The sequence below is a fragment of the Saccopteryx bilineata genome, chromosome 5, assembly GCF_036850765.1.
Source record: "Saccopteryx bilineata isolate mSacBil1 chromosome 5, mSacBil1_pri_phased_curated, whole genome shotgun sequence".
NCBI classification, from domain to species: Eukaryota; Metazoa; Chordata; class Mammalia; order Chiroptera; family Emballonuridae; genus Saccopteryx; species Saccopteryx bilineata.
The window spans coordinates 214638301-214664337 of NC_089494.1; the positions used below are offsets into that span (position 1 = coordinate 214638301).

The window sequence follows — 26037 nt, forward strand, 5'->3', positions numbered from 1 at the left end:
AATAAAACCAATTTCTTTGTTACTACTTGCTGGTGCCTTGGGTATACACCTGCTATTGCAATTCCTGCAAGATGTAAAAATTATCTGTTTATGCATCTGAATATCTAACTAGACACTGAGCTTATCAAGGGTTCTTTTTCATCTATGTTTTCCTAGAGCTGTGGCTACTTCAAAGGAGGTTATCATGTGTTCAACTGACTAAAACTAAAATGTAATATCAAAATCTGGCTGCTCCATATGTCTCTCTTTAATTTCTCATCATGCCCTTGCATTTAACTTGCAATCCAATCACACTATTGAGATTTCTGAATGCTATATTTGGTCTTGCCAAATCATGTACTCCTTGTCTAGAATGCCCTTCAATGACTATTTTTTTCTGATAAGTTCATCTGTCTTTTAAAAGTTAGCTTATACCTTTGTGAGACTTTATCCATTATTTTATTATAGGTATTATGGTTATTGTAGCAAGCTATCATCTCACCCTGGAAAATCATATAAATGGACCAAAAATATAATTTATTTTTAATCAATATTAATTTTGTCCTTACTCCTGGAGAAACTGTATTTTATTGTCAATTCCAACTTATTTTTACTCAAACCTTATCAAAGACAAAGTTATATTTTATAAGTATGTCTGAATTTTTAAAATTATGTAATTGATGTATTAATACATTATCCTTGTGTAAAAAATAATAAACTCATTATAGATCAAGCTAAAGATATTTTTAATCATCACTTTCAATTTTGGTCTCTTTTCTTCCCCTCAAGGATAAACATTGTTTTGTAAAATTTTTCATATTTTTTATGTTTACTTATCTTTTCATTGATAAATACATGAATTTAAGTATATCTATTAACACCCATTAAATGTATGGAGTATTATTTACTATTTCTTTTAAGTATTAATGATATATTGAATAACTTTTCTGTATCCTATGTTTTTTCTCAGTTTTTTTGTTTTTGTTTTTGAAGTCTTTCTATATAGATCAACAACATATCAGTCAGGATTTAGAGGAGAAAAGGAATATTAAAAAGAAAGGAATTTGAAATAGGAAGTTAGGTACTTAAAAAATTGTTGGAAGGACTGGAAGTGTATGCTCTAAGTCAGGGGTCCCCAAACTACGGCCCCCGCGGGCTGCATGCAGCCCCCTGAGGCCATTTATCCAGCCCCCGCTGCACTTCCAGAAGAGGCACTTCTTTCATTGGTGGTCAGTGAGAGGAGCATAGTTCCCATTGAAATACTGGTCATTTTGTTGATTTAAATTTACTTGTTCTTTATTTTCAATATTGTATTCCCATTTTGTTTTTTTACTTTAAAATAAGATATGTGCAGTGTGCATAGGGATTTGGTCATAGTTTTTTTATAGTCCGGCCCTCCAACGGTCTGAGGGACAGTGAACTGGCCCCCTGTGTAAAAAGTTTGGGGACCCCTGCTCTAAGTTAAGCCTCAAAGATGATCCACAGAACACTGAAGAGCTGATACCCAGGGGAAGAGACTTCAACTGGCATAATGGAATTAAATACCTAAAATCCAGGGATCAGAAAGCTACCAGCACCAATAAGATTACCATTATAGCCTCTTTGCTATTTGTTCTGGTCTCTGTTTACTTGAAAATTGCTCCTTGGCCCCCAGGAAACTAGACAATGGACAGTGGACTATTGCTCCAAGAAACATCATATAGACGACCTTTTCTAGCATAAATCCAAAAGCCTCATTTTTGCTTTAGAAGGCCTCTGACTTGCTTTTTCCTTCCAAGTTTAATATGAGTGCATCTAGCTAGCAGAATCTAATTTGCAACCAGAATCCTAGCTGCAAACGAGTCTGGGAGATGTCATTTTTAATTTTGCAATCTCTGCAGCATAGAAAAGGAATATAGAATGAAGGATGAGTAAGTAAACCCACCATATTTACTATAATCTCATTTTTTTAAATTTCAATAATATTTCATAATATTGATACACCATAGTTTATTTAAAAATTCCCCTACCAACTAATAATTTGTATTTATTTTGTTTTGCTTTTTCAAACTTTGTATTAAATATCCTCATGTATTCTTACTTGAATACATGTGCCAGAATAGATATCTAGGTAGATACTCACAAGTGAAACTGAATCATTATGAGGTATTTGTTTTAAAATTAAATAGATGCTGCCGAATTGCCCTCTAAAGTTGTTACCTCAATTCTAACTCCTACCATCAACATATGAGCCCATTTCTCCACATGCTTACCAAATATTAAAATAGTATTTTAAATTTTAATGTTTTATTATTGTTCAATATATATTTATATAATTCTTAATGGCTGATACTAATTTTATTTTGTATATTAATTGTATGTCTGTAGTCTGTGAATACTGCAAAATCTTGTCTATCCTTAATATAGAGTTATTAAAATGTTCTATTAACTTTTAGAAGGTCTACATATATTTTGGATGTTAGTCATCTATTTCAAACATATAATTTATATACTTAGCATCTGCTGGATACTAAGTACTCTGGTGGTCATTATAAAAAACAAAAATATAAGATACAATTCATATCTTCAAGTTCAGACAACTTATACTTTAATTGGGCTGATAGGACTATCCAGAGAACAAATTTAAATAGGAATCAATATAACATAGCAGACGATTAAATCCAAAACGAGTACTGATGACAATACTTAAAGGCCAGAAAAAAAGAGAACAAATTGGATAATGCTTTACATGGAAGGTTACCTGAAGGAAGTGGCAATTAGTTGGATCATGAAGCATGAGTAAACACAGAGTGGGTAGAAATGGAAATCCTGAGAGTACTGAACAGCAAGTATAAAAAGAGGCAGAAGAGCATTTTCTTTCAAGAAATGGAACTGTAAGAAATGGCTCAAGTAAAGTCAATTTTTAGGCAAAGTCATCGTTAAGATAATAAACTTGGTATGTATGGTCTCAACTGATGCAACAACCTTACAGGTATGATCTCATTAGATATTTCTTTATTTTTTTCTTTTAGAGAGAGAGAGAAACAGTAAGAGAGAGACATGAGAAGCATCAACTTGTAGTTGCGTCACTTTAGTTGTTCATTGATTGCTTCTCATATGTTCCTAGATAGGTTGGGGGATTCATGCTGAGCCATTGATCTCTTGCTCAAGCCAGTGACCTTCTGCTTGATCCCATGATTAAGCTGGCAACCCTGTGCTTAAGCTGGTGAGCCTGTGCTCAAGCTGGATGAGCCCATGCTCAAGCTGGTGACCTCAGGGTTTTGAACCTGGGAGCTCAACATCCCAGGTTGGTACTCTATTCACTGCACCAAAACCAGTCAGGTTCATTAGACTTTATTTTTACCTAGGAGGAAGCTGAGGCTCATAGAGACATATATCAAACAGCTAGTTACTAGTGGACCTGATATTGGAATAGAGATCATGCCTTTCTGTTACACCAAACTACTATGGAACAATATAGATAAAAAGAGATAGTATTCTAAAGAGCTTTGGATATCACTTGAAGAAGTTTGCATTTTATCTTAAAAGCAATTTGGAGTTTTGAATATAGAGAAATATCATGTCAATTCAAGTTATCATACAAGTCTCTGTTCTAAAGCTTCCTTCAGACAGGTCTTTCCAGACCAATCTAAAGATAGCTATTCCCCCACCCCCATTCCATACACACCATTTTCAACCCAAGTACTCTGCATTATTTTCTTTATAACATGTATAAATATCTCATATTAAATAATATATCTATCTACATCTATATCTATATCTATATCTATATCTATATCTATATCTATATCTATATCTATATCTATATCTATCTATATCTATATATCTATATTGTTTTCTCGAGTGATGGTTATTTCCCATTAGAGTGTAAGCTCCAAGAAGGCAGGAACTTAATTCTATCCATTGTTGTATTTCCACTGCTAGGAACAATGTGTAGCCTCTGGAAGCACATGACAAATATATATATATATATTTTCTGAAGCTGGAAACGGGGAGAGACAGTCAGACAGACTCCCGCATGCGCCCGACTGGGATCCACCCAGCACGCCCACCAGGGGCGACGCTCTGCCCACCAGGGGCGATGCTCTGCCCCTCGGGGGGCCCCTCTGTCGCGTCCAGAGCCACTCTAGCGCCTGAGGCAGAGGCCAAGGAGCCATCCCCAGCGCCCGGGCCATCTTTGCTCCAATGGAGCCTTGGCTGCAGGAGGGGAAGAAAGAGACAGAGAGGAAGGAGGGGGTGGGGGTGGAGAAGCAAATGGGCGCTTCTCCTATGTGCCCTGGCCGAGAATCGAACCCAGGTTCCCCGCACACCAGGCCTAAATACGTGACTGGAGTGAGTGAATGATTAAAAATAAAAAAGATGGTGCCAAGAATCTAACTATTGGTAGCCAAAATATCTAAATTCCTGAGTTTTTGTTTTGTAAATATTTTGTGTTACCCAAAAACTTAATTCATATTTACTTAATAACACAATTTTCTTTATTTTTAAATTTTATTTGTTGATTTTCTAAAATTTTTTATTAATTTTAATTTATTTTGTTTACATGAATTCAAGTGTCTCACTGAATATAACTTCCTCAACCCCCACCCTTGTATCTTTTTTTATACCCTCTTTACCCCTTTCCCTTGACCCCCTCCACCCTTCCCTCTAGGATTTGCTGTCCTGTTATCTATATTTCTGTGTTTTATATATATAGTTTCAACTCTTGACCAAATCAATTATTTCAATGTTTTTTTAAAAATAAAGAATTACTAAAATAGAACTGGTAATTTTGGGTGGACCTTTCAGGCAACTAATCCAAATTATGTCTACTGTCTTTTTCTAAGTATCCAACTCACAGCTGTCATCAACACTTGTTAAACAAGTTTCCTTTTAATAACCGTCTGCTATTGCACCCAGCCCTTAAAATCCCAGGTATCACTGTGGTAGCACATTTACCTGAGAACCACTGATCAGGACAAAAGAAGTACAGAAGTTTCTTTTTCTCTCTTGCCATCAACAGCCAACATATTAGCACATTATGTATAGGTAAGTGGAAATTTGCATGCCTAAAATTCTGATATAAATAGAACTAACACTGTTTTCCAATATGACTCCCACCCAAGGGTTGTAATAAAATAATTAAGTTTAGGAGGAATTGGTAATTTTTCCACAGAATTTCCTTCATAGAGGCAGCCCTTTCACAGACATATTTTTGTTTAGAATCTATAGTTTTGTGCAGTGATTTGGGGAATGCTTCAGAAAAATGACATGCATGTGAATGAAAAATAATACAAATGGGTGACTGTTGTAAAGTGGAAAGGGGGAAGCAGAGAGAAAATTTTTTTATCTTATAAATCAAACGTTAAATTGTTATTGGTGGTGATAATAATTATGAGTCCCTTGTATTTTTAACATTTTGTGCTTTCTAAAGTGCTTTCATGAATATTGCCTTGAATCTTATAATACTATTGCTTCATAGATATTGTCAGAAAAATCATGTATAAAACCATATATTTTTATCTGTAAAATATTAATGAATTAGAACTATAAAATTATGTATAGACACGTGCTATTTATTTCTACAGTATTATTATGTGAAGTGAACAGTGATAATTTATGCATTTTAAAAATGTACTTTAAGCTCACAAGGCATTTTCATCAAAAATATGCAAAATAGCAAAATTAAGTAAACATAATTATAAGTATTTAATACTCAGATAACTGTGAAATATAAATGCATGACTATGCAAATATTTCTCTAAAAATGTCATCTTGAGTCAATAATTGAGCCCTTTAAGACAAACATATATTTATATATATGTTTTTTCACAATATTAGTATTCATGTAAAAATGTGATTAGAAAGGATAGTCACTGTGATAAGATACACTAAGAAAATTTTTTCTTGAACTGAAGTAAATTGTTTATTGTTGCATATTTTTATTAAAGATGTTCTATTATTTCTACCCTGATGTTTTCTTATTAGCCACACCTCTGATCCATTAGCAAAATAAAACAAAACAAAACAACAACAACAAAAAAACAACGATCATAAAACATTTAGAAGTGGAGAGGAAACAGCAAGATTATTTTGTTTTGTTTTTTCTATAAGAGAGTCATCACCTTTATGCTGGGTGGATGATCTTTTTCTTTATAGAGCACCTCCCTCTTTTCCTTCAACATTTTGACAACTTGTTTGAATTCCTAACCTGAAAGATTTCAAAGGATTAAGCCATTGTTTATAAGCACTCCTAGTTACCTAATGAAACTTCAAACTCTAATTCAGTGGTTAGCTCCTTAGAAGCAGGCACTAATCTGATTGCCCAGAAGAGCTTGAGTGGATTTGGCAACATGGTTGATTCTGGAGGTGCATTTGAGGAGACCTTAGTCAATCCTGTGGTTTCAGTTGGCTGCCTGAACGATAAACAACAAAGAGAAGAAAAAAGAACACTAGAAGTGCAAGTCAAGACTTCAAAACCACACTTTATCAATTTCAATTTTTTTCACTGTTAGTTCTATTGAATAGAATGAGGAAAATCTCAAAAGAAAACTGTGTTTTTGATCCTTGCCAAGGTAGCATTGAGAGTTCATGTCAGGAGTTTTTTTATGGCAAGATATAATCAACATTCTGGGTCCTCCTTCAGGAATTTCCCTCATGTGATTTTATTTTTCAGAAGAATTTGTAGTCTGGACTATCAGGAATTTTGGCTAAATAGCTGAGAGATTTTTCTGCCCGGGAAGTCTGTCATTTTTAAACAGCTTTTTAATCTGCGTCATGGTTCATAAAATCTTTAGATTATGAGTTAAAGATTGCTACAACCTAGAGAACATCTAAGCTGGGAATAGGCAATAATCAAAATATACAAAGAAGATAGGAAAAGTAAATATAAAATTCTAGAGTGTTTATAATGAAGGACAAATGAAAACAATAAAGTCATTTTAGTTCTCTTTCAAACCATTGCATCTGAATAAATTCTAAGACATTTTATTTGATCAAGTTTTACTAGACTTAGATTTATGTTCCTATATAAATATAAGTTCGTAAACTCTAGAGATAAGAAAAAAATTTGCCCACATTTATATGAAGTCCTGTTTTAAGGTAAAGCTTTAAAAATAAAACTAGTCAAAATAAGAAATGTACAACATATACCCAATTAAGATACTATTAGGAAAAAAATGAGTAAGAGTTCATGAGACACAGAAAAGTACAGAAGGGTGTGGAGTAAGGGTGTAGAGAGTCAAGCAGTGAGCAATGTAGTTTTTGTGGTGCTGAATGCTTATGAGATGAGGTAACTGTTTACCCATCAATGAAAGGTGAACAATATATAGAATCTATATAAACACAATTAATTAAATAAATTTAAAAAAATAGAGAGAGAAACATTAAAAAATATATTGAATTTGACATTTAAAAAATGTGCTGTCATTGTAAATTTTAAGAGACATCAAACAATAAGACTGAAATACAGGATATAAATTTAAAAATGAGATAAATTAGTTGTAGTTAGAATGGAAACAAGTGTCTTCTTTGTCCCAGTCCGATGCTCTATCCACTGCATCACCACTTGGTCAGGCTGGAAACAAGTGTCTTAAAAAGAGAAATATAAAATTTGCATAAGGTTTTATACTAACACACTATAATACACTAATTTAGCTTCACAGCTTTGTTTCTTCCCTGTTTTTTGGATAACTCCTCAGTTGACATCCCCAACTGCGTTAACTACCAGTCCAATATCTCCAGTTGTATATTGAAAATTTAAATGTCTCTCAAACTCAAGATATAAAATATTTACCATTTTTCTTTCCAAGTTACCTCTTCTATGCTTCATTTACTCTTCTTTACTTTTAGAGGTAAAAACTTGTGTCATTTTTAACATATTCCCATCCTGTACCAATATAGCTAACTAATTACCAACTTCTGATAAATATTATACTGTAAACTTAATCAAATTCATCACTTTCTATTCTTGCTACACTATCAAACACCCCGTCACTACATGCCCATGGCCTCTTTACTTATTGGTCTGCCCTTTTTAATTTTCTCTCTCCTTTAATTTTCATCATGCAGACTGACTGCTTGCAGACTCATCTTCTTAAGCACTTGTTCTCATGATAGTCATTTCTGCAGGGTGAAGTTAAAATTCTTTTGATTAACACTGAAAGCTCTTTATAGGATCTATCTATCCCTTATAATCTAGTTGCCCTTAATATCCCTTAATATCATGCAGTCACTCCTTTAACAAGTATTATCTATAATGTGCTAGACACCACCCTATTCCCTGGGTATAAAACAACAACAAATAATGACATAGCTCCAGATAACAACATGTTCACAACTAGAGGTAAAATAACTGTCATATAAAAAATAAAAACTACTGTCAAGGTAGAACCATATAGGCTGGGCAATGGAAGACTTCAGTGAAGAGGAGATGACAGAGTTAAAATGATAAAGTTTGAGTGGAAGCTCACTGGGTAGACATGAGATGGACATTTTAGGTAGAAGACCAGAATGTGCAAGGACATGGAGATGTGGAAGAGTTGGGTTGTTCATAGAACTCTGAGTAGTTTGAAATGACTGGAACATAGGTTAGAAACAGGTAGAAAGTAGGTTTAAAAGTGAAATGAGATGGAGAGATTGGCTTAAGACAGGGGCATAGTTTATTGACAGAAATATGAGGAAAAAGCTGAGTTTTCATTTTACCCTACAGATGGGGTACAGATGAAGAGAAGTTCACAAATGTGATAACGGAGTTGTAAATATTCTCTGATGCTTTCTATTTTCTCAGTGGACTAGGAAGTTAGGTTTTCAGTTAAGACTGAGTATGGGGCAGATGGTGCTGGAGGTGTGAGAAAAAAGTATAAAGTAGTTTTCAAAGAGATTTAAAAAATTAACAAAGACTTAAAAAAGCATTTTCTCTTGAATGCATTCAACCCAATTTATTTTTATCTGAAATCCAATACATAAAAAACTATGTCCCTAATGTTACTTCTAATCTGAAAACCTGATGACATGTCCTGTCTAGATTAAAGTTTTTAAATATTTTGCCATGAGGAGAGCACATAGTTAAGTGAGAATGTGCATCACCAGGAATGTTAAAGTGCAAATTACAAGGCCCTTTTAAGAATCTAAATTCATTAAATTTGAGGTATGATAGGTTAATCTGCATATTTAATAAACACTCCCAGGTATGTCTGATTAAGGCCATTCTTCAGTCAGACTTGAAGGATACTACAACATAGGACAAAATCTCAACACCTTTATGTGACATCAAAGGTTGTTCTTGTTGCCTCTCTGTTGATTAGTTAGGATTCTCCAGAGAAACAGAATCAACAAGGTATCTCTTTCTCTAGATAGATAGATGATAGATCCTTTTGGCTATAGTATATCATATATATATCTATATGCTCATAAATCTGTATCTATCTATCTATCTATCTATCTATCTATATCTATCTATCATCTATCTATCTAATCTAATCTATTTCTTTCAATCTGGAGATTGAGAAATTTTATTTTAAGAAATTGCTTAACAAAATTGTGAGTTTGGCAAGTGTGAAATTTATAGGACAAGCCAAACTACAAACTCAAGCAAGATTTCTGTGCTATACTTCCATGGCAGAATTCTTCTCCCAGAAACCTCAGGTTTAGCTCTTATAGCCTTCATCTGATTGATGAGGCCCAATTTCCTCCTTTATTACAAAAGTAATCAATCTCCTTTATTTCAAGTTAACTGATTATAAATATTTATCATAGCTATAAAATACCTTCACAGAAAAATGTAGACTAGTGATTTACCAAACAACTTGGCACTATAGTTTAGCCAAAGTTGACACACAAAATTAACCATCACACTATCCAACCTCATCTTTGGTCAATCCATGACTCACAGTTTGCTGTGAGAAAAATGAATTGTGAAAAAGATTTGTCATTCTTTGAGCACTGCATGTTATTTCCTCTTCCTAGATATGTTTCTATGCCTCTTTGTCTGGAAAGTACATTCCTGTTTCAACTTAAGCGGAGGCTCTCAAGAGATACTTGTTATATAAATTAAACACTGAAAATACCTAACTTATTTATTGTAGGTTGATCCTAGCAAGTTGTGTATAAAAGACCTCTTTGAATCATCCATTGACAAGCTAGTAAGAGAGATGAACACTGCTCTTACCCAATATAGCACTCCACATTCATGTGTTCTTTGTATATAATGACATAATAAATAAAATAGGATTATGATCATACTTTAAAAAAATTATGAAAGGCTTAGGCATTAAGAACTTCTAAGACATTTACATTTCCCATCCCTCTTCCTTTGCAACCTGACAAGTTCTTCTCTTATTCATACTAATTCTGTCACCACCCAATGATCATGGAAAGAAACTAGATTTTGAGTATAACTTGGCATCAAACACCAAACTCCTCATAGCCCAGATCCAGAAAGTGTGATCATAAACATTAAGGTAAGTTCATGCACTTTCTTTTTCTCTCCCTTGTTCTCTTTCTTTCCTCCCTCCCTCTTTCCTTTTCTCTCTCTCTTTCTCTCCCTACCTTCTCTTTCTGTATTTTGTTATTTCTGTGCATAACCTGTAGAGTTTCCAGGCAGAAACAAAAAGAAAGAAAAATTTGAAATGACTGACTATTTTGATAAACCTTTCATATGCCCTTTACTTTCAGACCAGTCACAAATTCCGGTACATCTTTGCCACTATGGATGATTGCCCTTATTGTGTTTGGAGTGTTGGCAGTCCTGGGAATAACTATTGGTCTCCTGGTTTATTTTCTTGCAGTAGGTTGGTGATGAATACATTTTTACTTATTATATTTTGTTGTAAACTTTATTTCTGTTTCTACAAAAGAAAAGAGACAACTGCAAGCAATGAATTATCTCTAATTAAAATGTTTGTTTCTGGGATTACAGGTAGAAGAAAGTATACCACATAGTGACCTGAATGCTTAGATAGATATATGATAGGCAGAAAAAGTACTCTACCAATATGGTATTATATGTTATTTTATAATTATAATATTATTTATTTCATGTGTAAAAAAGAAACCAAAGATTATTGAAGTTTGACTAATTTTTCCTAACAAAACAGTAATATAAAAGTTCCTTTAATGGCCCTGGCCGGTTGGCTTATTGGTAGAGCTTTGGCCTGGCATGTAGAAGTCCTGGGTTTGATTCCTGGCCAGGACACAAAGGAGAATTGCCCATCTGCTTCTCCACCCTTCCCCATCTCCTTTCTCTCTGTCTCTCTCTTCCTTTCCTGCAGCCAAAGCTCCATTGGAGCAAACTTGGCCCGGGGAATGAGGATGGCTCCATGGCATCAGGCTCAAGCACTAGAATGGCTCTGGTTGTGGTGGAGCAATGCCCCAGATGGGCAGAGCATCACCCCCTGGTGGGCATGCCTGGTGGATCCAGGTCGGGTGCATGCAGGAGGCTGTCTGACTGCCTCCCTGTTTCTAACTTTGGGAAAATACAACAACAACAACAAAAAGTTTCTTTAACATATTTTAGCTTTGAAAACATAAGCATAGTTGAAGTTATTTTTTAAAAACCACATTTTAACTTTAGACAGTATTGTTTTTTATATTCTGCTATGAAAGACTAAAAAATTAGCACACTTCTTATTTTTCTCCCACATTTTCCTGTAGTTTATTAGAAATACTATTCTTTTTACATTGTCAATATTTACAATACTTTATCCTGGTTTGTAATCATAATTACTACATGTATAGCCTTTTTAAAGTTTTGAATGTAAATTTACATATACTTAAATAGAGCATATGCTCACTGTGAACGTTTTCCCCATGACTTTGCCATGATTGCATTTCCCCCCTACAAAGCTATCTATATTCATAATTTAGAGTCAAATTTGTAGATCTTTTTATAAAAAATATCTCCTACATCCCATTTCTCAGAGGCTACCACTTTCAACTCTTTCAGTTGATTCATAATATTGTTATATTCTAGTTTTTCAGTCATTGGTTTTATCTTTACTTTATACTGTGGAATATGAGGATTCTGTACTCGTTCACCTCCTGGCTATATAACAGTCCATTTGAAATTTTCCTTCAGTAGCATCTTGGGGATTACTTTCAACTGTCTGCTGGACTTAATTTCTTATTGCCTGCATTCCATATTTCCTTTTTATTATTTTATTCACTCAGTTGTGGTGGAATGTAGAAGCTTTGGGAAATATACAGTTTTGACAACTTACATGTATAAAAATGTCTAAATTCTCCTCTTAACCTTAATTAACAGTATAAAGTTCTAGGTTGGAGGAATTTTCCTTCTGAAGATAAATCTTTATTGTCCTTTTGCTTTCAAAGTTTCTGTTAAGAAGTCTTGATGACTTCTGATTCTAGAAATTTTATATAAAACCTCTTCTCCCTGAACTTCTGAAACCTTATTGAATCTGTTCCTGTGTTTCCAGTATTTTGAAATTTTATGTAATGTGACACCATCTAGATCTTACTTTTATTTATTATGCTTCCAATCTAGAGAGTCATATGCTTCAGTTCCTGAAAATTTTGTTAGATTATTGCTTTGACAATTTCCTGTCCTCTTTACTCTCTCTCTCTCTCTGGAGATCCTGTAACTTGAATATTAGGCCCCTAAATGTTAACTTTAATTTTGTCTTTATCTTTTTATTTTCCATCTTTAGTTATTAAAATTTTTATTGATTGATTTTAGAAGAGACTATAGGAGAATTGAGAGAGAGAAAAACATCAATCTGTTGTTCCACTTATTTATGCATTTATTGGGTGTCTCTTATATGTGCCCTGACCAGGGACTGAACCCACAACCTTGAGATATCAGGACAATACTAAGCAGAGCTGAATCTAACAGTGTGCACACCAGGTGCACACCCTGGGCCCCACTTCTGAAGAGCCCCACAAAACCCCAAGTTTACACTTTTTTCCTAATGACACCAAGTTTGGTTTAATATGTGCAATTTTAACATTAATAGTACATAATATTTTTTATCTATTTAAAAATATGATTAACATATATTTTTATTTTTCCTGTCTCTCTTTTTTTAAGGGGCCCAATGTTTTCTTCTGTGCCCAAGGCCTCAACCCATCTTAATCTGCCTCTGAGACTAAGCATCTGAGCTATCTGGCCAGGGCTCCATCCTTAGTTTTTTAAAAAGTCACTTCTGAGTCATTTTCTTAAGTTTTCCAATCCACTGGTTGAATTCCTTATTTCTGCCTTTTATATTTAATTGCTAAGATACCCTCTTTATTATGTAGCTATTCATTTTTATAACATCTTGATCTTATTTCTTAAAAAAATCTCTGAATATAATAATTTGTTTTAATATTTAGTCTCTTTCATCCAAGATTTTCTCTGCTTCTTAAGGCAGTCCATTGACCCTTGACCAACATAAAGGTTAGGGGTACTGACCCCTCATGCAGCATAAAATTCACATATACGTTTGACTTCCCTTAAATTTAAGATGTACTGTACCTTGGTATCCATGAGGGATTAGTTTCAGGACCCCCCCATGGATATCAAAATCCAAGGATGCTCAAGTTCTCTTTACAAAATGATGAAGATCAATGCATAAAGTTGTCTTTCCACTAACAGTGTAGGAATTTATTGAAAAAAAATTGTGTTTAAGTGGACTCACACAGTTCAAATCCATGTTGTTCAAACATTAACTGTATTTCATATTAGGTACTTTTCTCAAATATATGGTTATCTTTTCGTGTCTGCTAACATTTAAGATTGGGGATTAAAGGGCTGATTGAAAATTCTTTATGAAATGAGTGTGTTGACACTGGCTTTTCATATAAACTATTCTAGCTAGGTTGTTTTGTTGAGAGAAATCATATTACCATATATTTAGGTCTTTTCTTTTGTATTGGTCCAAATACCCAGATGGGGGGAAATGCTTCCCTTTTTTAGGGGGTGGGATGGGGGAAAGATACATATTCTGGCTCCTGCTACCTTTCTTTAGTCAATTTGGGGTAAAAATGCACCAAAACTTTTTGAGTATGATGCAACTACCCTCTACAGTGTCTCAGTTTCCCTATTATAAAAAGAGCTGCTGGGGAAGACACTGGGATCTAGCTGTTTCAACCAGTCTTCTTAGTTTTAACCATACTTTCATCTCTACTTTCAAAACTACCTGGTGACATTTAGGATTTATGGCTTAAAATGGCATAAATCTTTACTTTCCCCACTACAATATATTTTTTCAATTTTTTTTTTGTATTTTTCTGAAGCTGGAAATGGGGAGGCAGTCAGACAGACTCCCAGATGTGCCTGACTGGGATCCACCCGGCATACCCACCAGGGGGTGATGCTCTGCCCATCTGGGGCATCGCTCTGTTGTGACCAGAGCCATTCTAGTGCCTGAGGCAAAGGCCATGGAGCCATCCTCAGTGACCGGGCCAACTTTGCTCCAATGGAGCCTCAACTGTGGGAGGGGAAGAGAGATTCAGAGAGGAAGGAGAGGGGGAGGGGTGGAGAAGCAGATGGACGCTTCTCCTGTGTGCCCTGGCCGGGAATCGAACCCGGAACTTCCACACTCCAGGCCAACACTCTACCACTGAGCCAACCGGCCAGGGCCGCCACTACAATATTTTTATCCTTTGGCTTCACCATGACCAGTTTGTTTTAATGTTGTGCTTGTCCTATATCAATTTTCTTTAGAACTCAATGGGCATTTTTAAACTACAGATTCAAACTTATTTGTTCAGTACTTTTTCAGAAATATTAATTATTTGTCGATTTTTTTTTTTTTTTGCCTACAATGTTGGTCATTCTTTCAATACTAATTTTACATTGTTTTCCTTTTCCATTTAGTTTTGTTTGATTTGCTCACACTTGTCCTTCACAACACAAAGATTTTTAATCTTATAACAATGGCTTCCAATGTGGCTCTTATCTATGATACTTTTTCTTTCCTCTTCCATTTCTTCACTAAATTCTCCAGATTTTCTTCTTCACTAAATTATATATTTTGAGCTCTTTATACTTTTCTTTTTTTAAGTGAAAGGAGGAGAGAATAGAGATACAGAGTCGTCCTGCATGTAGCCCAACTGGGGTCCACCCAGTAATCCCTTCTGGGGCCGATGTTCAAATCAATTGAGCTATCCTCAGCAATTGAGGCCAACACTTGGACCAACCGAGCTATCCTTAGTGCCTGGGGCCAACACTTGAACCAATCAAGCCACTGCCTGTGGAAGGGAAAAAGAGAAGGAAGAGAGGGAGGGGAAGAGAAGCAGATGGTTTTTTCTCATGGGTGCCCAGACTAAAAATCAAACCTGGGACATCCACAATCAGGGCTGATGCTCTATCCACTGAGCCAACTGGCCAGGGCTAGCTCTTTATTCTATAATAGCTTTAAGACAACAGGAAGTAGTAGTTAGAACTCTTTCTCTGTTCCTTTGATAATTATACAAGTTCCCTATTGGATTCTTTGTAATTATTATTTATTCTTCTTGATTTGGGTGAAACTGTTTTCAAAGGATTACTGTGGAAAGTGGGTCTAGGGGTGGCTCATAGCCTAAGGAATATATTTGCAGCATATATTTTGTTTTGTTCTCTCAAACATTCTTTAAACCAATCTGTTATTTTCTTTAACACAAGGGCACACTTACCTTCAGTTTTTAACATTTAAGAAGCCAGGGTGGACCTGAGCATAGCACTTAATTTACACTCTCCATTTAACCTTAGCCAAAAGGCCTTGTGATTAATTTACCCTCTCTGAACTATGGTAGAGTGATCCTGGCTTCTTCCCTTCTCCATCCCAGCCTAGCTCCAACAGGAGCTTAGACCATGAATAATTAAAATGGCACAGAAGTGTGGTTTCATTTTGATTTTCACTGCTGTTATTCTGCAGTGTCAAATAAGTCTCTAAAGAAATATTCCTTATCATTTTCCATAACCTGATTTCTTATTATCCAATTCATAGAATCAATGAGAACATTTTAGAAAAATATTTATTTAACTCAACTCGTGAGGAGATGAATCTTTGCTTTATACAATTTTTAACCTTAGTGTGTACTTCAGTCTTTGGCATGTTTGCTTTATGGTTTTTGGTTTGGAGTTATGACTGTTTTCTTTTTCCCTTGAATTGGGTCCCTCACCCGTGACTTTTATGAGATTAGAAGTAGGAGAATTTAGAAGTGCTTATACTCTGCTTTAAATATAAATGTTTTCATAATTTCTGTTTAAACTGTGATTGAACAGAGAACTCTTAATATACACTAACCCCAAAAAAAAGAAAGAAAAGAAAAAAAATCAAGTGTTCATGCAAGTTTTTTTGTTATTATTATTATTATTTTTTACAGAAATAAGTTATACCAAGTGATGGACAAGTTGTAAAACAAGTTCCTTCTTTCTGCCCCTTACCCATCTTTCTTAATACATATTAGTATTTGAACAACCTATAGAAATGGAATGTTAATCATAAGGTACAAGTAAGCCTTACTGATATCCCATCCCTAAGGGGTTATTTTCATCTCATCAGGTACCAACAGAGCATAATGGCTGTGTGAATAGTGGCCTTAGCATAGTCGTCCATTAGGATTGTCACATAGAGTTAAATTAAATGTCCAATTCAAAAATTGATTTCCTTGTTCCTGACTATGGTTTCTTAGTCTTAAATGTCGTAGACATTATATATTCAGTTTATCCACTGTACCTGGAGAAAAATGCTCCAAGCTGTTGAAATAAAAATTATTTACATCTTGCCAATTTATTTTTTTAATACTGAAGAATAGTTATAGCTGCCTAATTGCTGTAATAGGCAAAAATATATGGGGATTTAATTTAAAAACTAAAGGATACATTGCAAATAGTAAATTGTAAAAAATAAAGTTCAATACTTTCAAGGTCAATTTTTGCTACTTGTAGTAAAACCTACTACCATTGCAAAGCTTGATCTCTGAAGCAAAAGATCCATAACATACAAACTAACTACAATTAATATTTTTTATTCACAAATTATTATTTATAACCAACCCATTTTTAGCATTTTGTTTAGAACTGTCTGGCTTTTTTCTTCATCGCCTTTCTCATTGTAAAATATTTTCACCACATATATAATTATAGTTAAAAAAATTCATATTTTATTTTAAGTATGAGATCTCCTTTTTCTGAATTCATATAGAACTTGTACTTGAACAATTACCTTTATCATTTAATTATATCCTTATTAGTACTTCATTAGTAATAATTTAATCCATATTAAGCCTCTTCTTCTACACGATGGTGTTCAAAGGCAGTGATCATATTGCAAAATAATGTTAACAATTATTTAGTGCTTATAATATGTTAGACACTATCATATCATATCTAGCATATTCCTGGATACTTAATATATATCACATAGTAGAGGTAAAATATAGCATATATCAAATAGCTTAGTATCTACAAACATATAAGACAGAAATTTAATGAATTAGGTGTGGATTTTAGAGTCAGACAAATCAAGTTTTGATTCTGGGCTTTTCTTAGTAGTTTTATGATACTGAATAAGTTACCAAATATCTCTAAGACTACATTTCTCTGAACAGTGGGTATACTTCATATGGCTTTTATAAAGTCTCTTCACATAATAAACAGTAATTATTTTTTTAAGGTCTGATGATTGATTGTTCTAGACAGAAATCTTATTTCTGTGATATGGCCCTGTCTCAATCAAGATGTCACAATGTTTTTTTTACTTCTGTATGATATATATCTACTTCTTTCTTGGTCTTATAAACAGTTTCCACAATGCCCAGGTTATCTAACCAACCATACCAGAAAGATTCACAGCATTTTTCAATATCTAATATGAGCACAATACTTACTAAGTGGTATTACTATGTAAACTACGTCTAGATAGGAAATCCATTTCACTTAACTAATTCTTTGATCATTTCTTTATCTTACAGAAAACAAAGTCTACTACTATCAAGGTAGCTTTAAGGTGCTAGACATCCCATATAACAGAAATTATGAAAGAGAGGTATCATCAGAAAATAACTATCTTAGCAAAATTCTTGAGACTAAGGTAAATTAGTATTTTCTTCTATTTATTTAATTGTTAATTTTCTGAAATGTAAATATATTATTAGAATTTGATGTTTGATCCTATGTTTTCTTTAACAGATGTCTGATGCATTTGAGAGTTCTAACATGTATAGACAATATATCAATTCTCAAGTCATCACATTGGTGTAAGTAACTAACAATAACAGAAAAGAGACCAACCCATCATTCATACTATTATGCTTAAAATTTTCCTGTGTAAAGAGTCTCTTGATATGTTACAGTAATTAGCCAATGAGATATAATATTCAGCATTATCCCAAGCTCTTTCAGATCAGTTGTTCAGTATAAAAACAAAGCGAAGATAGGTCAACATAGCTGAGTTCATTAGATTTATTATGAATGTGTCAATCCTGAAATGACAAATAATGTATTCATCTGGTTTCTTAACATTTTTATGTTCAGAAAACATTAGCTGGTCCCTTAGTCCAATGTTTGATGCTCTGACATTCTTATTTAGCAGTAGCATAAATACAGACCCTGTTTTCTACTGTCTATCTCCTTGCAAGTCAGCTAAATATCTTATAGAATTATCCTAGAGTTCTTTTTTTTTTTTTTTTTAAATTTTTTTTTTCTATTTATTCATTTTAGAGAGGAGAGGGAGAGACAGAGAGAGAGAAGGGGGGGAGGAGCTGGAAGCATCAACTCCCATATGTGCCTTGACCAGGCAAGCCCAGGGTTTTGAACCGGCGACCTCAGCATTTCCAGGTCAACGCTTTATCCACTGCGCCACCACAGGTCAGGCTAGAGTTCTTATAGGGTGGGAAAGAGCATATATATATATATCATATTTTGGTACCAAGACAGTTCTGCTAGTCACCATAATAAGAAATAAAATACCTGTGCTGTGTTCTCAGCTTGTGAGTTTGGAGTAGCATGGAATAACAGAAGGGATCCTAGAATAGGAACTGGACAATCTGAGCCCAGCTTTTGCTAATTAGTAGCCCTAAAGCCTTGGGAAAGTCACTATATCAGTTTGAGTCTGCTCCCTGTCTGTAAAATATTGATCATAACACCTGCACTGCTTCACTGATAAAACTGAACTCATGATTAAAGAAGATAATGTGCATGGAATAATTTGCAAATAAACACATTTCAGATGAAGGGAACCATTGCTTTTACCTTCATCAATGGCACCAGACTATGCCTGCATTACCCCTGTTTTTGGAACCTATGGAACTGTTGGGATTGCAGAATAAATCAAGGTCTCAACTAGCATTAATGTTTGGGGTCATGTTTTGTACTGAAAATAAATAGGAGACTAAAATTTAATTAATGTTTTCTCAGACAAAACTGCAACCACCAGAAGGTGTTTTTTTTTTTTTCTTTTTCTTATGCATGTAGCTTCAGGAATCTGCAGGAAGTGATAAAGAGGCATTTTCACATTTGGGCACACCCTGTTATGATAATCAAACTCTCATGAGCTGAGTGCTTCTTAGGAATGATTATTGACTTATACGCCAAAAAAGTGGTAGTCCATTAGGGAGATCCAAAGCATAATAATGTCACTTCAGATACTAGCCTCAGGGCTGCTTGACAATGCCTACATGTCCATTGGCCCAGTCTCTTGGGCTGCCCCCTCCTTTTCCCAGTTTCAAACAAATATGCCCTGAGCACCACAGTCAGATTAATCTTCTTCATGAATGATTTTACTCAATTTCTTTTCACTGCTACTCTTTGGCTATTATCAAAGGCCCCCCTCCATCAAAGTCCAATCTCCTAGACACTGTTGTCACTGGCTACTTGGGCACAGGGGGACAGAAGCATAGTGTAAAGAGCCCAGGTTATAGGTTCAATCATACTGAATCTGGATCCTAGTTTAGTAGCTGCATAATCTTGAGCACATTAGGTAACCTCTCAGAGTCTCAACTTTCCCTTGTCTATAAATTGAAGACAATAACACCTATGTTTCAAGGTTGTGGCAGAGATAAGTGTAATAATTAAGTATTTAAAACACAACAGATAAGCCTGACCTGTGGTGGTGCAGTGGATAAAGTGTTGACCTGGAATGCTGAGGTCTCTGGTTGAAAGCTCTGGGCTTGCCTGGTCAAGGCACATATGGGAGTTGACGTTTCTTGCTCCTCCCCCCTTCTCTCTCTCTCTCTCACTTTCGCTCTCTTTCTCCTTTCTCTCTAAAAATGAATAAATAAAATCTAAATTAATAAATTAATAAAACACAACAGATGACCAATAAATGCTAATTAATATTACTGCTCTCTAGTTATGCTGGAGTTTTATTTCTTCTCTTTTCCACTTGATGAAATTTTCTGCTTGATGATGAAGCCATAATAAAAATACTTAAGGGCCAGTATGTATGTCACCCTTTCCCTGAAAATTTCTCTGAGACTTTAAGTAAAATAAGACATCCTTTTTATATTATTATTATCAGCAGATAAGATAAATATCTTACCACTTCTGCCTCATTTATTATAGTCATTTGTATATATGTTTTATCTCCCTTAAAAATCTGGAAATTTTTTGAGGGGTCAGTAATATGTCTTAGTCACCCCCGCATCACCCAATGGCACTCAGGAAAGTTGTCTGTCTGTAGTAGTTGCTCAATAAAGAAAAATAAACTTTTGAATAAATCATCCCAGTTTTTCTACTTTGTGCCTCAGGCCTTTTCTATTTTTCATACTTGTAGAACCAATTATCTTCTAAACTGAAGAATATACTGCATGCATATTGTCACCAAGTAAAAATAGGTAGATGCATAATCTTGTGATTAAAGTGAAAGTACTGCACAAACCCACAAAAATGCAAAAGAAATCAAGATATGAAAGATCAGGAAATAAGAAAGGAAATGCAATATTTTTTAGCAACATATGACAACTTTATGTTGTTTCTAGTCCTGAAAATGACAGCGTGACAGCAAATATATGGCTGATATTCAAGGCTTCCAGGTCAACAAAGGGAGACACAACAAGAAGAATTGAAAGCATCCTACGTCAGATGCTGAGTGACCACTCCGGATCCTTGACTACAGATCCTAATTCTTTTAGGCTTGTAGGTAAGCTTATGTATTAGATGAGAGCAGTGTTACTTTCATCTTTTTATCCCTAACGCATATCAGAAACACCAAAACAAAGCTGATCCTTAATACATTTTTAAATGAATGCCATTTTTTACATCAGGTTCACTTTGTATTCTTTATTATTAAAAACACTTTCATTATTCTTCATTATTAAAAACCTTAAAACTGGTTCTGATGGGGAAAAGCTGCTTCATATTTCAAAGCTGTTAGTAAGACTTTGAATAGTTTCTATATGTGTCTTGCTGTTCTTTTCATGATCTGTAACTTTCAAAATCAGCATCGGATCTGCTATTATTACAGATCACTTTTTAAAAGTTATTTTTGTATAGTAACAGGAATCAGGTTCACTTGTGGGGACTTCCTGCTCTTTTAAAGAATGATGATGTAGAATACAATTCCAATTAAGTAAAGAGAAGTCTCTCATGGACCTAGGAAGATGGTATTTCTACATCACACTCATATACAGTAAAGGAACAATTTAAATAAACCAACGTTCTCTCCTTTCTACTGACATTTTATCTTGAGTGTCCGAGTCCTACTTTGCTGGACCTATGATCTCACTCCATTGGTCCCAGGGCCAGTGGACTAATGCTAGACATTAAATTTAACATGTCTTTTTTGTTCTGTTTCAGAAATTAGTAAGATCAACGCTGAAAAGATTATCAACAGTCGTAAGTTAAGATATTTTTAAGTTAAATATGTGAGATAATCTAAAACATAGGTCAAGATGTGTTACTCAAAAAAAGAAAAAAGATGTGTTACTCTCTCAGAGTTTTACATACAACTTACTTAATTCTCACAACCATTCTAAAAATAGGTATTACTATCAATTCCACTGTAGAGTTGGGGAAACTGAAGCACACAGAAGTGACATAATTTGCCTAAGATCAACCAGCTTATAAAAGGAGGAACCAGAATTTAAACCAGCAAGTATGGTTGCAGAAGGCATGTACTTAATCATGACTTTATATGTCTCCTACAGCTATTACATTCTTCAAGTGCTGAGATATCTTAGAGGCCTTATGCTGGGTATTTAGGTTATTTAGGAGCTATTAGGGATTCCTGTACAGATTATTCTGTTCCTATCAGTGTAAGATATTGTCAAACAAAAGGAAACAAGAATGATTTACTTTACTCTCAGCTTTGTAATCAAAGAAACATTATCCTCCTATTCTCAATTGAACAAAATTGACTCCCTCTGACAGGCTGCGGGAGACGAGCAAGGATGTCAGCTACGTATGACAGAGTCAAGGGAGGTTCCAATGCTCAGGAAGGAGAATGGCCTTGGCAAGCAAGTCTCAAAATAAATGGCCGACACTACTGTGGGGCATCTTTGATCAGTGAAAGGTACCTGGTGACTGCAGCTCACTGCTTTCGAAAGTAAGTTCATCATGTTGCCCAAGGCTAAGGAGACCAAAAGCTCTGGAATATTTTCAGTTGACACCTGTTATCCCATTTTAATTATCAGTAGTACTTCCTTTCATTCTCAAATTTTTCCTGGAAGGTTTGGAAGACAAGTTATATGGTAAGCCAATCTAAGGCTTTCTTACCTTACCAGTAAAAATGGGAAGAGTCATTTACTCATAACAGGACATATTTATCTCACATGATGTTTATCACATCATTTACACTCCAGACATCCCAAACTACTTGTAGTTGTAAAAGCACATTGTCCTGTTTTATACCTCCCTCCCTCTCGTGCACACTTGTCTCCCTCTTGTCCTATAGGCAAATATGACTCAGCTCTATAGATTCATCCAAAATGCTACTTTCCGTAAGAAATCTTCTATTTCCTAGAGCATGCAGATTTAAACCTCCTGTTTGTGGCCCCACTAATTATATACACAACCATTGAAGCAATTATAATTGTTGTGTTCATGCCATCTTTCATTAGACTTAAATTTCTTGACAGCATTTATTTTTATTTCTATATCCTCATTGCCTTACATAGTATATAGGGTAAGGACTCAAATAAGATTTTAAAAATTGATTTAAAAATCAGGTTGTATTGCTGTTAATGGATCATTGAACAAGGGAAATTAATGTCATAAATGTATATAATAGATGTAGGCTATATATGTCTATTATTTTGAAATCAATGAAAAATACATGATTTTTGGTTTTTTAGGACACTAAATCCAAGAAACTACACTGTCAGCTTTGGCACCAAAGTAACTCCGCCCTATATGCAACATTATGTTCAAAAAATTATTATTCATGAAAACTATATTTCGGGTGAACATCACGATGATATTGCAATTGTACAGCTCAGTGACAATGTTTTATTTACCAATGATGTACATCGAGTTTGTCTTCCTGAAGCCACACAGATTTTTCTGCCAGGTGAAGGAGTTGTTGTTACAGGATGGGGAGCACTTTCATATAATGGTAAGTCCAGTGAAAACTTATAGTGTGTAAGATACAAAAGCAACAAGAAAAATTAGTGATCTAGGTATAGAGTCGATAGCATTATTTACCTCCAGACGCCCAGTACTCCCAGGCAATCTCTCAGGAAATGCGCATATGGAACCATGACTTTGCATATTGCCCTGATTTAGAACATTCCAAGGAGATCAGCATGTTTGTGAAAACTCCCTAAACTGGAGAAACTAATTGAAAAAGTTCTTGTCTAAAGATGTAAAAAGAGAGACAAGGGCACAAAAAGGCAGCATTAGGAGGATGTTTCAAATTATTCTCTGAACATTTCTTTTTCACTGGTTTGCCTGAGTGAGTTAAGTGGGCTTTTTCATTTTAAGAACAGGCAAGAGTCAAATATAGGTCTTAGGCACAAAGGACAGAACAAATATTCTAGCCCGCTTTGTTTCAGAGCAGCTCTTTTGCTGAGAATGTTGACTTCTTTTAGGTGAATTCCCAGTGTACCTTCAGAAAGCCCCCGTGAAGATTATCGATACAAACATTTGTAATTCTAGAGAAGCTTATGATGGAATGGTGAAGGACACGATGCTATGTGCTGGGTATATGGAAGGAATCATCGATGCCTGCCAGGTAAGTCTGGACATTGTGCACATTGACCACACAATATATAAGTAACTGTTATTATTTAATGAAAATTGCCAATATGGAGAAAATTCTATGCTTCAATTAATTTGTACTTTGACAATCCTGTTAAATTCCCTTGGCTCTGGCACTAAAGTAACTCTTCCCTACCTGCAACATGTGTTTATAAGTGTTTAACAAATACTTAGGTTGGACTTACTCTGAGCCAAGCACAGACTGAAGTCTTTTACAAATATTCATTCATTGAATCCTTGTCACAACTTTGTGGTGTAGCTACTGTCATTATTATAACTTTATAGGTAATGAAACTGAGGCAGAAGAAGGTAAAGTAATTTTCAAAAAGTTACACAGGGATCTGGCATCCAAAACAACCTAGTCTAGCATTACAGTCCATACTCTTAAACACATTTCAACAAAAAACACATTTCAATGTGCACAATTGGCCTCAGAATGATTCCAATTATTTCCACCCCATTTCTCTTACCTTTTTAGCCTCCTCATGGGTATGGGGCTGGCTACTTTTCTTGGATATGAAGCCCTATACTCCAGGTATATCAATAATGTATGTCTCCCAAAGCTTTCTCATAGCACTAAACCTTATAACTTATCAGTTCATACCTTCAAGATTCAGGTCAACCCCCAAGAGCCCCAGAGACTATATTATGGCTGATCATAGTTACATTCTGGCCAGTCACAGTTAGAATTAAGGATGAAGCAGGGATTGACACCACGTACCTTTGTACGGTCTCCATGAAACATGACTCACAAACATCATCTGGGTTTCTCATTTAGGGTAAAGTATCTGGAGTAAATTATCATAATAATAAATATTCTGTTTTATTTAGGGTGATTCTGGAGGACCACTGGTTTACCCCAATTCTCGAAATATTTGGTACCTTGTTGGAATAGTGAGCTGGGGAGTAGAATGTGGTAAAATCAATAAACCAGGTGTCTATATGCGAGTGACTGCCTACCGCAAATGGATTGCCTCCAAGACTGGGATCTAAGAGAAAAGCATCTTGTAGAAACAATCTTAGGTAATTTTTACCTATTACATCTAAGCATTCTGTAACATGAATTTTAAATTAGTGTACATAATGATTGTTTTGGAAAAAAAACTGTTGTCTTGAAGAAATATTTATGCACTTTAATTTTAAGCAGACTACAAACAAGAAACCTCATGTTTAGTCAAGAAAGGCCCAAGCAAAGAAAGTACTCTTCTTAAAACCTGACTCGTCCTATTAGTTTTGTATTTCATGGACCCTGCACATCATGTTTATCTCACCATAGCATAAAGCTCTTGGTTTTAGGCATTTAGACTTCATGGAATTATGAAAGTGTGTTGTTCATTGCAAGTTACCAGGAGCACTGTGAAAGACTGGAACCAACACCTGCTGAGGGTTGGGTTGGAACTTGCTGTATCTGCCTTCATATCAGTTTTTGTGGAAGGGGTGTGATTGTGAACTAAATGTTGTCAGAATTTAGGTACTGACTTAGAGGCCTTTATTTGGGGTGCTGACTCAGTCAAAGAATTTCACCATCAGCAAAATGGTGATACAACACATTTTAGATTTACAGGTACTAGGTGTACAAACTCCTCAAAGTACATAAAGGTTTCTATAGAAGTTCTTCATTTGTAACATACAGAAAAAGAAGTCGCCACGAGCCATGGAAATGTATATTGTATTTTAATTAAAACAAATTTAAAAGGATACTATCTTTGTTCAATATGACAGTTTTCTTTTTTTGTTTGTTTGTTTTCTTGAGAGTTCTTTGCAGGTTCTTTTTTCTCTTTTCTTTTTCTGTTATTACCTCCACTTGGTCAAGGGCTTAGTTGGGAAAGGGCAGCACAGTAGTTTAAAAGCTACTTGGAGGCAGGAAGGAGAAGATCGGCTGGACCAGGAGCTACCGTGGGCAGGTTCCATAAAGGCCACTAGGCAGGGAGGCTCCTAGTCACATGTGAGAGTGAGGCTGG

General features: G+C 34.9%; 1 protein-coding gene across 1 annotated transcript; it reads left to right on the forward strand.

Moving 5' to 3' along the window:
• The first annotated feature begins 4882 nt into the window (after positions 1-4882).
• LOC136306276 (transmembrane protease serine 11B-like protein) lies at positions 4883-25785 on the forward strand. Its single transcript, XM_066232756.1, has 10 exons — positions 4883-5007; positions 10633-10748; positions 17854-17972; positions 18071-18138; positions 20860-21020; positions 21677-21715; positions 22250-22424; positions 23173-23432; positions 23908-24050; positions 24908-25785. The coding sequence occupies exons 1-10, from the start codon at positions 5000-5002 to the stop codon at positions 25067-25069; spliced, it is 1251 nt and encodes a 416-aa protein (XP_066088853.1). The 5' UTR covers positions 4883-4999; the 3' UTR covers positions 25070-25785.
• Positions 25786-26037: the final 252 nt, after the last annotated feature.

Bases quoted from the DNA above. Each gene is read 5' to 3' on its own strand.
- LOC136306276 (XM_066232756.1), top strand. The intron at 17,973-18,070 runs GTAAATTAGTAT...TTTCTTTAACAG, and splicing joins GCAAAATTCTTGAGACTAAG to ATGTCTGATGCATTTGAGAG. The intron at 23,433-23,907 runs GTAAGTCCAGTG...GACTTCTTTTAG, and splicing joins GGGAGCACTTTCATATAATG to GTGAATTCCCAGTGTACCTT.